Raw genomic sequence first — 15178 nt, 5'->3', positions numbered from 1 at the left:
ATTTGACATGTCACCATATTGCCAAGGTCTGGAAAAAGACCAAAACTGTCACTGTCCACTGTGATGGACTGAGAGGCCAAGCCAAATGCCTTCTGCAGAAAAGTTTTATGGTCAGATGAGACAAAGACTGAGCTATTTGGTCACAGTGACAAGAGGTATGTTTGGAGGAGAGGTGAGGCTTTCAAACATAAGAACACTGTACAAACTGTCAAGCATGGTGGTGTAAACTTCTGAACACAGCTGTGTAAGAACATTAAAAATGTTATTCGCTCTTTTATAAATACAATATTTTATTTAACTTTATTCCTACAAATCTTCACCACAGAATGGTCAATAAAACAGGAACAAAGTTGTGGATGCACTTAACAGTTTTAATTTTACCATAAATAATAAAAATGACACATTAGTCTTTCACAATACAAACAAACTGAAGTCGACAATATATAACCAGAGCTTCCTGGAAGCTAACAGAAACAGATAAGAAACCAAATAAAACACTATAAACAAACACAATGTTGTAAAAACAAAGTTACAAGTAGTGCTCCAGGAAATAATGTAGCATCGCTCCTGCATAATCAATAAAATAAGCATGTTTGCATTTCTTAGTAAGGATAACTGAAGTGAGGCGACACTGAGGTGAAACTTGGAGATGTCAAACTTTCAAGGTGCTCTGACTTTATAAAGTACAGCAGTGTTAAAAGAGGTGGAAAAATAACAACTGAGGTTGTTAACAAATATTTCTGAATTCTAGACAGCTTCACATCTGCTGCATTAACTACAAATATTCATTAGTGTGCAATAAAACAAACTCCTTCAACCCACACTGTGAATGGCAATATGGATACAGCCCCAGCTTCCTTATAGCTTTAAAAACTTGCAGCTTAATGAAAATATACTCTGTCGAGATTACACCTGAAGCAAGTTAGTCTTAAAATATACACATCTGACTTCAGTTTAATCACAATATACAATATCCACTATAAGGGCATGTGTTCAAATGATGGCTCTGGAAATGTGGTGGGTCATGAACCCTGACACAGGTCAGACCAAAGCTACAGTCAGACTGATAAATCAGGAAATGAATTAATGCATAAACATACATAATGGTACGGTTAGAGCTGGCCTTTAAAGTCGATCTGTGGTTACATCACAGACGTCTTACTGACTTCTTACAGCTTGTCTGCTTAACCACAGCACTGCTGGTGGCTCGGACACAAAGTCATCATAGATATACACCAACAACCTTCAAACTTAAATCACACACTTAGAGTCGAGATTATCAGATTTTAAATGGGGCTGATTTTCTATAAAACCATGGCATTCCTGACCTTCTTTAACTCCTCTGTACATGGTGGATAAAGTCAGCTAATGATTCAAGAAATCTCTGCATGTCCTCAACTGTTTTTAAACTTGGCGGGTAAATTTCTGTGGACCTGAGTAAGTACAGTGCTGAGTTTCAGCTGAGCTAAAATCACGCAGCAACCTTTAGAGCTGAAAAATGAACCAAAAACATAAAGTGGAAAAAAACTGTAGTTCCTCAAGTGGCCACTTGAGGCTGCCTCCAAAAGGCAAAAAGTCCCCATAGACTCCCATTATAAAATACCCACTTTCACAGCATTAATATGTTTACAGGTTGGCACTAACTGTGGATATTTCCCTCCTTCATATCAACTGTACAGGGCGTGGCTTGACCTTCACTAAGTGTATTCACTGAACTCGACCTCTTAAAGGTCTTTGTGTTGTTCTAGAGGCTTTTGGAGCATTTTTAATAGAATTAAATAATCTCTGCTAATCCAAGACCGCGTCTGGGTTTTAGATTTGGTGAGTGAAATTCTGCTATCTTTTAGGTCGTCCACACAGGAAACAGTTTCCTCACTGTCTATCGCTTTGTAGCTGATGGGTGATAACAAGGCTTCAGATGCTCCCTGTCACAACTAAATCAATGTTATCCCTCGCTCTCATTGAATGTCAGTGACTTTCTACATTCTTATCCTGTGGGGACGCACCTTAATCGAGTGATATATGTGTCCTAGAAATATAACTACAGGTTGCACAGATGCAGACTACTGTAATTGGCGCCTTAACTACCAGCATTTCATCCTACGTTTTTTCCCCAACGTCTTTTTCTGTTGTAAAAGAGAAACTTCATCCCCATACAGTGTTTGGAAGCAAGGCTGCAGAGAACGCGAGGGGCACCGTGCACAAGTAAAACTGTTGGTGGCATAATTGGGAAAGTGGTGACAGGCTGTCCTCACATGGATGCAGCTGTCGCTGAGGAAGCACTGACAGGTCTGTGCTGGAGTGCAGATAGGTGATCACACTATATGCATAACGTGCCCGAGTGCAATGATGGCTCACTTACTTGCACCTTGGCACAGCACGCAGCAAACAAACTGGACTCACCCTCACCTGGTGTGAGTACAACAGGTGTACTTGTGACTTCATTGGCTGATGTTTCCTAAAACTGTAAGTCTAACAGACAATGCGGCAAGCCATGTGGATTAAATATGAAGCGATCAGCGGTTTACATCAGAAGCAGCCGTACTTTCAAATTGATCCATGTTAGGAAACAATGCTTTTTTTCCTTCGGAATCCACCTGCTCGCATGCTACATGTGCACAGCTGATCGTGAAGCACTACTGTTTCTATTTTTCTATGTTTAATACATAATTGTACATATTGGTCTCAGAGTTCCTGCATGACTTAAATGTGCTCCTTTTTAAAGGTAGGTTGATTACTTTAGTCATTTAAAGTGAAGTGAATCTTTCCATCAGAAAATTTATATCCATCCATCCGCATGTGTCTAACAGAGTAGATATGCTTCAGCTACACAGGTTGCCTTTCACCCATGCCATTTGTGCATGATGTGCATTTCCTTCATCATTTGTTAATAACTCTGAGTATACATGCAATAAACAATAGGTATGATGTATGTGGCCAAAACATTTCCTGCTTTGACATTTAATTAAATACATTAACTCCAAAAATGACCAAAGTGCAGGTTGGTGCTACGATGGTCAGTGCTGCCACCTGAGAGCAACCTCACGGGGCCTTTTGTGTGACATCTTCATAGGTGTTCCAGTTTCCTGCCACAGTTCAAAGACAAGCTTGTTAACTTAGCTGGTGATTCTAAATTTGCTGTAAGTGTAAATGTGAGCATAAGTCTCTGTTTTATCCCTCTGATCCACTGACTGCCTGTCCAAGGGTACCCCGTCTCTCACTCAATGTTAATGCTGAGACCCTCGGGTGGGTTTCTCAGAGTAAAGCTACTACTCTACATCAAAAGGAGCCAGCTGAGATGGTTCCAGCATTTCACTAGCGCCTCCCAGGTGAGGTGTTTGGGCATGTCCAACAGGCTGGAGGCCCCGGGTCAGACCCAGGACAAATGGAAGAGATTATGTCTCTCGGGTAGCTTGGAAAAATCTGTGTCCCCCCAGGAAGCGCTGGAGGAGGTGGCTGGGAGAGAGGTAGGTCTGGGGATGTCTGCTTAGACTGCTAGAAACAGCCTAATTTAATTTGTGGATAGTAACCTATTAATAGGCTGAACAGTAATCTAACTGATCTAACTGAAAGCATCACCTCATCTTGAAGGCTAATGAGTGTATCACACGTGCGCACCTGTGGTGATCTATTGCAGCACACCTGCACACCACTGAATCAAGGTAAGAGGTTAAACTAGAGGCCACCAGAGTTAGGTGTGTTATGGTACTCTCTACAGTACTTTTAAGACGCTATAGATCTTGAACAAGAAGGAAAATATAAAACATCTTGGGGAAACTGAATACTTACAGCATGATTTAAAGGGTCACATTTTTAAGACATCAGCACAAAACACTGGCAACGTCAATACAAAAACCAGTATCGGCTGAGTTAAAAGTGAAACATCCATCCCATTGCTCTTTGGTCCTATCAGCCATGGAGCTTCACCACCATGTGATCTTGAACTCGTAGATGGGCCTCTTGCAGTAGTAATGGTTGATGAGGTGTTTATCACAGACGCCGATGCACTGCTGCTCGGCGGTGATGCCGCGCTCGGCCAGGTCACTGACGATGCAGTGCAACAGGTCATAAACGTCCGCCACCGCCTCCCACGGTCCAAAGGAAACGTCCACCTCGCAGTGATGCTCAAAGAGCTTGGCCTCACTGTCCGAGCGTTCGAAGCGCAGAGAGTTAAAAAGAGGGCGTTCATACGGCGTGATGGGCATCTCCTCCTTGTAGACGCAGATCTTCAGCTTTGCAAACCGCGCCTTTTTCTGCATGGCTCTCAGTTTAGCGATTTCCACGATACGCTCCAGATTGTCTGAAATGAGAACAGAAGCATTTATCTATACACAGGATGGAGCTAGATAATTAGCTACAGTTTTTTAGAAAAAGAAATAATAACTATTTGTAGTAGTTCATTTCTTTGCATTGTCTCTGTACCTCTTTGGTCCCTTAAGTCTTACTATTCGTGTTTGTCTGGATATTTCCTGTTTCACTTTGAAGGTTAGTTATCTTTTGTGTCCTGCGTTAATTTTGCTTCCTGTCTCCCTCTTCCCCCATTCTTTAATTATTTCCTTATGTGTATTGTTGGGATGATAAACATGTATCATACATGTTCTCATCTGCTGTACGGCTGCATCTGATGTTTCTATAACAGCGACTGCTGAGCTGGCTGAACTGAGAGACTGTTGCTTCCTCTGTGATCGGGGTCGTGACCACTGCTTCGCTGTCAGAGGCAACGCCACAGCAGATGATTTACTCCACAGCAGGAGAGTCTTTAATTTTTTGCCATCTTTCATCTTTCTTAAAGTGATTTTAACTCTCTAAGTGAGAGCATTTAGACTCCTCAAGGAGGAAAACTGTCAGCACGTCATTTGGTTTTAGTCGTCACTTGGCAACAGCATCTGTGAGCTCTTTTAAGTCGACTAAGGCGAGAACACGAGCATTTTCTCACTCCCTAACCTCTTCTTATCGACAAGAAAAAGCTATGAACACCAAAATCAATGTCTGTGTTTGTTTTTGCCATGAACCTGTGCCTTTTGTGATGCTTTTCAATCTAAATAATAATAATAATAATAATAATTATAATACCAATACCAATTATAATACCAATAATAACAGCTGAATGACTCGCACTTGCACAAAGTAATCTGCAGCCTTTGTGGGTCAGTATGTGCAAAAACCGGCACAAACTGGATGAACTCGTCAAGATGTGCTATAATATTAGCCACCATTAACGACCTTTAGCATCCTTTATATGATGAGCTTCAGACGATTGCATCAGTGCAAAGGTTTGACTTTCATCAAATTAGCACCACCAGGTTCAGATTCTGAATTCTCTCCCTCGTGATTCATGGTAACAGCTTTGTACATTGTACCATATGTACTGTAAGTGTGTATGTATTGTGTTGGACTATTGCCTACAAAGCAAATGCCTTAAGGGGACATTAAAGTTTTACTCTACTCCCTAACAGTGTAAATATTTCATGTGTTTTTAACAGCGGGCTTTTGTAGGACAGAACATTTATGACGTATTAAGACTCAAGAGTTACCATGACTTCCCCATGGTACACGGTAACTTCAAAATGAATAGAGTCTTTAGTCTGTAGAGTTTATGGATTTTTATTTTTATATGTATTATTCTAGACACTTCATTTGCTTTTTGTGTGCACCACAGATAAATAGCTCACTTTATGTGTTTATGAAAGCATGTGTTTTATTAAGGACACAACCAGTCTTGACTCAAATCACTGTCTAATCTAGTTGCTTTCTTCCATTTTTAAATAAATCTGCCCGAGTACAGCCTCTCCGCTTCCTTTTCTCTTCCTGTCATATTTTGTATTTATTTTACATGAACCTTAATTCACATCTTATAAATAAACCATTTCCTTGGTATGAGGCCATTCTCGCTTCCATTAATCGAACAACACTTTACACTTCACACAGGATATGCCAAACTCATTATCAGGAGCTGCATCTCATCAAGTTGTTTCAGCCTTCAGCAAATAAAAATTTCATATTAGACTTGATTCATTTACTTGTTTGTTTTTTTTTACACCCCTATCAGCTTACTTATAACAACCTGAGGGTTTAAATGCTAACGACAGCCAGGTTAATCTAAAGAGCATGGGGTGACTTCAACACAATGAAATAAAACACAACAACACTTTAAATATTGAGGCTCTAAAATGTAATTATTTGGTTCAGAAGTCGCAGAGACCCAAGAATGTGCTTCCACTGCATATAATTTACACTGTGTGCACATCACACACATTGAAAAGTTAAGTGTGTAGCTGTCACAGCATTATTACAGTCTGCAACATCTTTGAAAAGTTTTCTTTCACAAAGGTTGCATGTGTGAAGGACAGACTTCCCCAGATACCTTTGTAGTAGGGCAGCAGATCGAGGAAAGCTTGTCGAACTTTCTCCCCTGTGAGTGGCTGGATGTCCTCCAGGCTGTCCAGCAGCGGGCCGATGGCATAGTACTGAGCCTCTCTGTATACCGCTCTCACTCTGTCACGGTGAGGAAGCTCGCCTTCTCTGAGGAAGTTCAGGATGTCCCTTTGGATGGAAAGGCCATTGATAAACTGATAAAAAGCCTTAGTACTAAATCCCAGCAGTCACTGGTTATGTTTGAGCTTTTTCAATATGCAGAGTGTTCTTCCACAGGAAGAAACACTTGATTGAAATAGATTATTGATCACCTTCTGTGCTTTGACACAACTTAAATGGTGTACACAGCCGGCTGTAATTATTCTGTTGTCACTGTTGCCTCTTTTGAAAGCTGAAACTATTGTTTTTTTTAATATTGATTAGCCCTGCTGGGTAAAATCTGTTAAACGATGAATGTACAAAATGGCAAATATTATGCAGAAAAATATTCAATAATCCTTTTCCAATAGCTTGCTGTGCCTGGAGCACTGTGCACAAAGCAGACAATATTAAGGTTACCATGCCTGAAACAGCAAATGAGCATCCTGCTCACATAAACAACTGTGAAAGCAATGTGTAACCCTCAGCTGAGTCTGGCACATCCTGATGCCATTTTTATTATTTTAAGATCAGTTTTTACTAATCAGAGACAAAACATAAAACTCATTTTGTCTGAACACAGTCCTGGCAACTATTTCCTTGCATCCAGGTGACCAGTTCCTGAATATGAGGTCTTCAGGTGTTGGAATAATGTAAAAGGCAGAAAAAAAAAAGAAACACAAAGTGTTCTTGAATGCCCTTCAGTCAGGACAACACATATCAGAAGAAGATTATTATGGTTATTTGACAGATGTGACACTGACTAATATCATAAACAATGTAAAAGAAGGAGCAGAGGTGGAGGTGGGTTTCAAAGAAGCTTGCAGCACCTCAAGCTAGGCTAATGTAGCTTAAATAGTGTCCCTGTATGAGATTTACCAATAGGTATCCAGTCTAGGAACACGTCAACCTTAATGTCTAATGATGATCTGCTCTGTGCAACTGGTCATTGCTTACAAATGCAGATACATTTAAAAGCTAATACTCTAAATGGTAAACATGATAGCTGAGGGTTGTGAGATTGAATGCAAACACTGAATGCAAACACAGGCTTTGTGTAACCAAGGCCTGCTCAAACACAAGTGGCAAATACAAATAGTAAGAGTGGACTGCAAAGGAAATCAGAAATCTTCCAGTAGCAACACTTTTTCCAGAGGACCATACATCATTACTTTCCTTTCAGCCAGATGTGCCACTGCCGTACCAAGTCAAGAAAATCCTTAGCAATACTGAAATCTTGACAGGAATTTTGAATCCAATTTAAAGTGCTGGAGCATGTCCTAGTAATCACACACCAGGTGTCAGGCCATTGAGACATACATGTTTGTTTGCCTTCTTCATATAGCTGTATGTCTTTTCCTTTACTCATCCTGCATATTTTATGTAGATTCACTAAGAGACACTGACTCAGAAAAGTTGGTTTCCTTCTGTTTCTCTGCAGCAGAGCCTGGAGGGCTTGTGAACTTAAGAGGATAAACTGAATGCAGAAAAATACTGGACGACAAGCTGCTGCAGTGCACAAGATAACAGCAGCCTGGAAGAAGATTTATTTTCCAGCGAGACAATAGGAACCAGAGCACAGAATTGGCTAAAAACATCCCAAATGAAAAGGCTCCTTCTGAGCGTGTGCAGCCTGCAGTGCCAGCACCCTCTGAAGTTTTCATTTTATTACTTTATGCAGTTACTGTATGTTCTGCCTTTCAAGCTGATCGAGTTGTGTTTTTAAATCTTTAATTACACCTCTTCACACATTTCAGCACTGAGCTCAGGTCAACCCACTTCTTACATAAGTCATCTACTCCGTTTGCTCTTGTATTCATATTTAAAGCTTTTCCATTGTAGCAATGGACGGCTCTGGGGATGATAGTGCTGGTGCGCCGTCTTTTACACTGAAATACCTTTTGTACATTCAGGATGAAGCCTATTGGTTTCAACGATTCCTGCTTTATTTTACTACTACTGTAAATATGCAAAATAGCTGTAGCTTTAGTATCACGGCAAATTTAAAGTTTGTGTAATCCTTTAAATTCTTGTTCATTATTTGAGGGTTTTATTTTGGTTCTTAGGTTGTTTATTGTTATATTTAGAAATAACAGAAGTACTTTTATGGTCATACGTGCATGTAAATAAAAACATGGGGTTTATACTGTATGATTAAATTCTTATTTTGCCAAATTCTTTTCACACAGCAGTCATAAAAAGTCATTATAAATAACATAAATTAAAAAATAAGAACTCAAACATTGGAAAGAGAAAGTACAAGTAATGACTATACAAAAAATAAAATGAGTTAAAGAGAAACGTGTTTTAAAAAAACCCGAGTTGTATTTATGCTTGTGCAAGTTTGCAAAACAGGTCTGTCCAGATTTTTGTGACAGTAGATAATAATAACAATAATAGTACAGTAACAGTGAGTCGTGATGAGGTGAAGGAGGGGGAGTACTGACTGTTTTACTCATGAGTCTAATGCTCTTTTTGACTTCGGTTTTAGACTCCTGTAGAAGTGTGAACAGCTGAGGTTGTGGGTGTGTACTGGGTCTAATGATGTTCTCGCCCTCCTGGTGGTATAAATTGGATTTTAGATTGGATTTTCATATCTCTTGAGCCTTTAGTTCTCCGTTTCGGTTTCTCTCCACTTGAATTCTTGTTGGGTTTTATTTGGTATAATTACTCATGTTAGTTTTCCTAGCTTTTTCCGACCCATCTTCTTCTATATATATATATATATATATATATGTCTTCTCTAAGTGTTAGTCACTGACTTCCTGTTTTATTTTGGCAGTCATGTGTCCTTTGTGCTTTGTGTTTAATTTTACTTCCTTTGTCTCATTATCCCTGATTAGTCTCACCTGTGGACCCAGCTGTTCCCTATTTCCCTTTTTAAGTGTCAGTAAAAAATATTTCAGTTATCCTTTGCTCTTTGTCACAGTGTCAGTTGCCCTTCCCTGTGTGGTTTTTTTTTCTGGATAATGCTCGTTGCATTCTTGCTGGGCTTTCCAACTGTAGAATTAAAAATGTGTTTTCTGTTTACTCAGTTTGTCTTGAGATTTAAACTCAAGACAAACAGGTAAACTTGTCGATCAGGTGGTTTTATTAAGGACTCTCCTGGCCACAGCTCTGCCTCTTTACTGCTCACTGTGTGTCAGAGAGGACAGGCTCCAGCTCCACTTAAAACTAGGACAGAGTTACATTCCCAGCTACTGTGTCACTGAGCTTTTTATTACTGCCTGTTTTTCTTTTTTTCCCCAAAAAACAGGTTACTTGGACTGTATCTGCGAATAATTCCATTCCCACATGTGCTCCTGCATACATTCACAGTCTGCGTGCACTTACAGCAAATGCCAATAACATGCTTGTGCTGTCCTGTACAAAGAGCATCGCCTTCCTGCTTTTCTCCACAACACACAAAAAAAAAAACCCTAGTTATCACATCAAACTCTTCTTTAATGCAAAAACAGATTACTGACAGCCAGATAAAATACTTACTAACAGCTATCACTAGTCTAAAAATGCAGGCAGCTAGCTAACCAATAGGCACCAAAATACTCACCAATCAGGTAGTCTAATTAAGACTCCAGTCGCCACAGGCCTAGAGACCAGTTGGTGACCCCAGCCCCTGTGGCAACTATTGATTGGTAAGGAAAATTATGTCTTTCCTGGCCAGCTGGTCCATGGTTGTTAGCGGGTGCTACTGCCTGTAAATTCAATTGTTAAAGCCCCACTCAGGCAGGCTTATTGACCAGTGACTGACCTGGCCTGGCAACCTCTGGTCACTAGGGAAAATATGTATTCCTTAATTGATTGGAAAATGGTTGCCTGGGCTTGAGGCCAGTCGGTGGGGAAACTGGCCAACCCAAAAACTTCTTCTGCAGAGACTGTTCACCTTCAAAGTAAAAGCTAAGCCTCACTGCTTTAGCAAAAATATTTCAAAAGGGGCAACTTTTACTTTGGCAGGCAAACCTTCAAGTTTTCACTTTGCAATGCACGTTTTCAAGTTTCACTAACGGTCCACCAGTAGTTAGGAAGTGCTTGCAGAGAAGTTGGCATCTTTAAGGCAAACTTTGGGAGACTGCAGCAATCTGCTTCCAACCATAGCAATCGCAAATTTTTTACTGCTTTGCAACAGCTAGCAACCATTCACCAACTAGCTGAAAAATACTAATTTTTCCTTAGCAAACAGAAGCAGCTATCCCCTCAGACATGTTTTATTTTATCTGGAGAATGACTGACCTATGTGTGAAACACAGAGTTTACAGATCTCAGTAAAGTCTTGTTAAACTCTGCTGAGGTTGTTTTTTATAAGAGATGTCTAAACAGTAAACTCTCTTTTTTTCTTTTTAATTTGCCACACCTTTTCTGTCATGGATTTTTAGTATTTGTGACATTGAGTTTTGGTACTTGTCATCTTCTTATTGTGGCCTTTCTAATCTTCACAGTGGTTTCACTGTGTAATCAGTGTGACTCTGTCGGTCTGTTTATGCCCCCATTGCCGTTTCCTGTTTATTGAAAGTGTCACCCTTCATGCTCACTTTTGATTCCAGTTTGTTTCTTCGGATAAATAAAGGTTTTCTTTCTGTTTAATGCATCTCGGTTCCCTCTGCACCACTCATCCATGACATTTTCAGTCCTTTTCTGCTGACTTTGTTCGCAACTTGTCTGCCCTCCATAATCTAAAATGACAGCAATCTAACTAAAGGCCACAGTGTTATGTTGTGACAGAGGCTGCAATTTTCATCCTATCACAAATACAATCTCAGTATGGACATTATATCTTCGGAAATAAGCAACAAATAAGAAAAAGCAGCGGCACAGAAATAGATACGTAAATCAACTTTGAGTGCTAGCAGAAGAGACCAATTTATTTCACAGAATACCTGATTCACCGAGACCTGTCAGAATATAATGAGCTGTCTGCAGCAGCTTGAAAATCTTCAGATCACAGAGCGTGAACCTTTCAAAAACTAAAAGTTTGTCCTCCACTAAGCTGCCTTTTAAAAACTTTGTACTCCCACATATAACCCTCCTCTTCCTCAAACTCATAAGGAGATATCACTGCAGCAGCAGCACTGATAATGATGGTAATATCTTTGCTTGAATCTCACCCAAAGTAAGCTCCATCCCGATCGATGAAGTAGCGCCCCTCTGCATCGCGTGGGATGTAATGACGGCCGCTAAACATGGCAGCCAGCATGGTGTCCTCATATCGCCGCAGTGTGGACAGGCGAGTGGTGAAGTATGTGCCCCCGACGTTTAGAGAGATGACCTCTGGAAACTTAAAAGGAGAAATACGACAGATTTAAAATGAAATGCATATTTTACGGTGCAAAAAAGCAAATCATAAGTAGGTTTTAAGATATTTCCAGTGAAATTCGCCACGTGCATTTTAAGAGGCTTTAAGAGGCCAAGGTAAATGTGATATTACACCAAAAAATGTACTGGAACCGATCTGAGATTCCAGTTACATTTGTTTAGATCTTCTAATAATTTACTGGTCAGGTTCAGTCTCCATCAACAGCTTTACTTTCTAAATCACATTCTTTCCAGCTGATGAAGATTTATTTTTAAAATGTATGGTGCAGTAAAAATGTCTTTTTAATATGATGATTTCCCTTATGAAGGAAATACAGTTATCCAAACTTGCCTGCCCTGTCTTAAAAAGTAAACCTAATAAGTGGTTGTGCCAGCCTTAGCAGCAAGAAGTACAATTAAGTGTTTGTGATAACTGACAGTGAGTCTTTCTGTGGATGAGTTTTAACCCACTTTTCTTTGGGGTCTCTTCTTCCAGTGTGGCTGTTTTAAATTCAGCCACACTGGAAGGTTTTCCAGCATGAACAGGCTGATTAAGCTCATGCAAAAGCATCTCAATCTGTTTTAAGTCCACAGTTGGCCACTCCAAAACCTTCATTTTGCCCTTTTTCAGCCATTCAGAGGTGCACTTTCTGGTGTTTCAGACCATTGTCCTGCTGTAAGTCAGAGTGCTTTTAACCTTCAGGGCATGAACTGATGGCTGGACATTCTCCCTCAGGATTTATTGGTAGAGAGCAGAATTCATGGTTCCATCAACTACTGACCCTTACTGAGCCAAGTGAGGCCCACGGTTCTTCAGATGTTGTTCTGGGTTCTTTTGTGACCTGCTGGATGAGTAGTTTTTGAAATTTGTGGATAATGGCTCTCACTGTGGTTAGTCCCAAAGCCTTAGAATAGGCTTTGTAACCCTTCCCAGAATGATAGATGTCAGTGACTTTGTTTCTCGGATGTTCTTGACTTTGACATCTTTGACTATTATAGTTAATTTATGATTTTTGGGAGGAAGTCAATTTCTTTTTCACATAAGACCAGGTTGGTTTGGATAGTTTGAAGTAAATTTAAAAACTGTATTTTGTATTTACTTGGGTTATCTTTATTTAACATGCAATTTGCTTGATGATCTGAAACTAAAATATTTCTCAGCCGCTTTAAATGACATAAAAGGCAAAGTTAGAGAGGCAAGGCTAAGATGGCTTGGGTATGTGCAGCTGAGGGATAGTGGATATACTGGAAAACAGATACAGCATGTTTAGCTGCCAGGTAAGAGCAAAGGAGGAAGGCGCGGAGAACATTTATTGATGTAATGAAAGACAAACTGCAGAGGGCTGGTGTGATGAAAGCAAGAACACTCTTTTCACTAAGTGCAATAAGAAAATGAATATTACTTTATTTTCTATTGCAGATTAAGAAAATCTTGCTGTGTGAGCAGGTCTCAGCAGCCTGTGGTTAAGATGATTAACCTGCTGTGCCTGTGTTTAGCTCCATCAGTCATGTGACACAATTGCTAGCCAATCATCACAGGATTCAGCAGCTCAACCAGCCTCTGACCTCTGGATAAATATGTATACCCATCAGCACGGTGTTGTTATTTGGTAGTAATAAGGTGGTTATAATTAACGGGATGTTTATGAGAGTGTACCTGCAGTTGGTGTTTAATGAGTTTTCTTTATGTTAGAAGCTGTGTTGTTTGGTGGCTTGTGCCACTGTTTTTTTTTTTTTCATGGAAAAGAGGCCTACCTCCTGTTCCTGGGTGTTCAGCGAGGAGCGGAGTGGCGTGCTCAGAGTCAGGCTCGGCGAAGGGGAGGCCGGCTTTCGGAACTCGTCCTCCACAGAGTCCGAGCTAGACATGGCATCGCCCGGTTTCTCGGTGTCCCCAGCGGCCGAGAATACCACCATCACTCTGGGTAGAGGCAGCGTCCGTCTCTCCTGAATGAAGCGTCTCACCCGCGTAGCGGCGGGCAGCGGGCTGAAGGACAGAGACTGGCGCTCTCTGCTGCTGCAACCGTCAGAGCCGTTGGAACCGCTCGAGCCATTCTGCTGCATGCGCGCGGCGGGCCAGCTCTCAGCCAGGCAGGTACGACACAAAGCAGAGCTCGCGACTGTTGGTACAGAAAACAACAAGAAGAAGGAGAGGGCAGGAGCGGAGGGTGTGGCCCGAGCAGCTGCCAGTCCGGCTTTCACCGGAGCGAAAGCGGAAGAAGCGGCACCCCGCCTCCGGCGACAGCAACGTGTAGGTAGGAAAAAGATGAAAATTTAATCCCGACGTTAGCAAGCAGCACGGGGACCGTGAGGTTTTTGGAGCGTGCGTACTCTGACGTTCCACGTCGTCATCACGCCAAGAGAGTGAAGTACGGTGAGATTGGAAATGAGCACTTTTTCAGTAAACTTATAATGTTGATTGCAGTTTTATTTTTATAAATGTAACTGAAACTATATGTCAAACATTTCTTCAGGAAAAAAATCTATTAAAATATTTCACATTTTTCTTTAAATATTGTTTTTGAACCTTGGATTTTTGCCAATTTTATTTTACAAATTTTACTATTTTTTAATTTTAATATTATATTTTATTTATTTATGTTTAATTTTTTTTAAATTTTATTTTTAAAAGTTGGAAGCCAATTGAAGTTCATCTTTACATGTTGTTTTTGAAGTTTTTTCTTTGAATATTTTATTTATTTTTAGCTAGTTAGTTTTCAAAAAAGAAATGGGATTTAACGTACTTTCTTTAAAATGTTTTTGTTTTTGTTGTTGTTATTGTTGTTGTTGTTTTTCACTGACTGACCAGTCAGTATTTAGAAGTAGAATGTGAGGCAGAGCCTTCAGCTTTCAGGGCCCTCTTCTGTGGAACCAGCTTTCAGTTTGGACTCAGGAGACAGAAACAATCTCATCTTTTAAGATCAAGCTTAAAACTTTCCTTTTTTATAAAGCGTTGCATGTTTCTTCTTCAGTTACCTTTTTCACTCACTATGTGTTTATACACCTCTCTGCATTCATTATTTGTTAATATTAATCTCTGGAAGAAAAAAAAATCAATAGAGTCCACAAGAGTTTTTCAAAGGAAAATGTTTAATCTGGTCAAAACAGCAGGAAGGATAACAACACCCCTCACTCCCTGAGACATGGTCGAACAGGCCACAGTTCTAACAGCACCTTCATGTTCCAGCTCCTGTTTTAGCTAATTTCTTCCATATTTCTTCAGTGTAGATTTTTTTGTCTGTGCATATTCTTCTTTTACTTTCTTCCTTTAGATGAAGGTAAGAGCTCATGGTTTCTTATCTCTGGTGCCCCAGATAAGGACTGCCACTGCTTGGCTTTGCTTTTTGTTTTTTATCTTTAGCTTTCTGTCCAGTTCTTG

At 40.3% G+C, this 15178-nt stretch overlaps 2 protein-coding genes across 8 annotated transcripts in view; one reads left to right on the top strand and one right to left on the bottom strand.

Annotated features, from left to right (window-relative positions):
* Positions 1 to 1461: 1461 nt before the first annotated feature.
* Positions 1462 to 14327, bottom strand: kctd7 (potassium channel tetramerization domain containing 7). The gene is made up of 4 exons (XM_085421155.1): positions 13558 to 14327; positions 11616 to 11785; positions 6365 to 6543; positions 1462 to 4300 (listed from the first exon to the last, which is right to left on the bottom strand). Exons 1-4 carry the CDS (start codon positions 13861 to 13863, stop codon positions 3924 to 3926), a joined length of 1032 nt encoding a protein of 343 aa, XP_085277281.1. The 5' UTR covers positions 13864 to 14327; the 3' UTR covers positions 1462 to 3923.
* LOC146661054 (uncharacterized) overlaps positions 13940 to 15178 on the top strand; it is a 31735-nt gene continuing 30496 nt past the window's right edge. For 5 of the 7 annotated variants that reach the window (XM_085421163.1, XM_085421164.1, XM_085421157.1 and 2 more), the window contains exon 1: positions 14035 to 14173. The gene's annotated coding sequence lies outside the window, so the exon portion shown is untranslated. Of the gene's footprint in view, positions 14174 to 15178 lie in introns of all 7 variants that reach the window. The other 2 variants (XM_085421159.1, XM_085421158.1) reach the window with 2 other exon arrangements.

The sequence above is a fragment of the Rhamphochromis longiceps genome, linkage group LG10, assembly GCF_057381845.1.
Source record: "Rhamphochromis longiceps isolate RC_006_pf linkage group LG10, R_longiceps_female_GT1.1, whole genome shotgun sequence".
Taxonomy (NCBI): Eukaryota; Metazoa; Chordata; class Actinopteri; order Cichliformes; family Cichlidae; genus Rhamphochromis; species Rhamphochromis longiceps.
The sequence above is the reverse complement of the archived record's forward strand: the minus strand, read 5'-3'. Positions and strand labels throughout refer to the sequence as shown.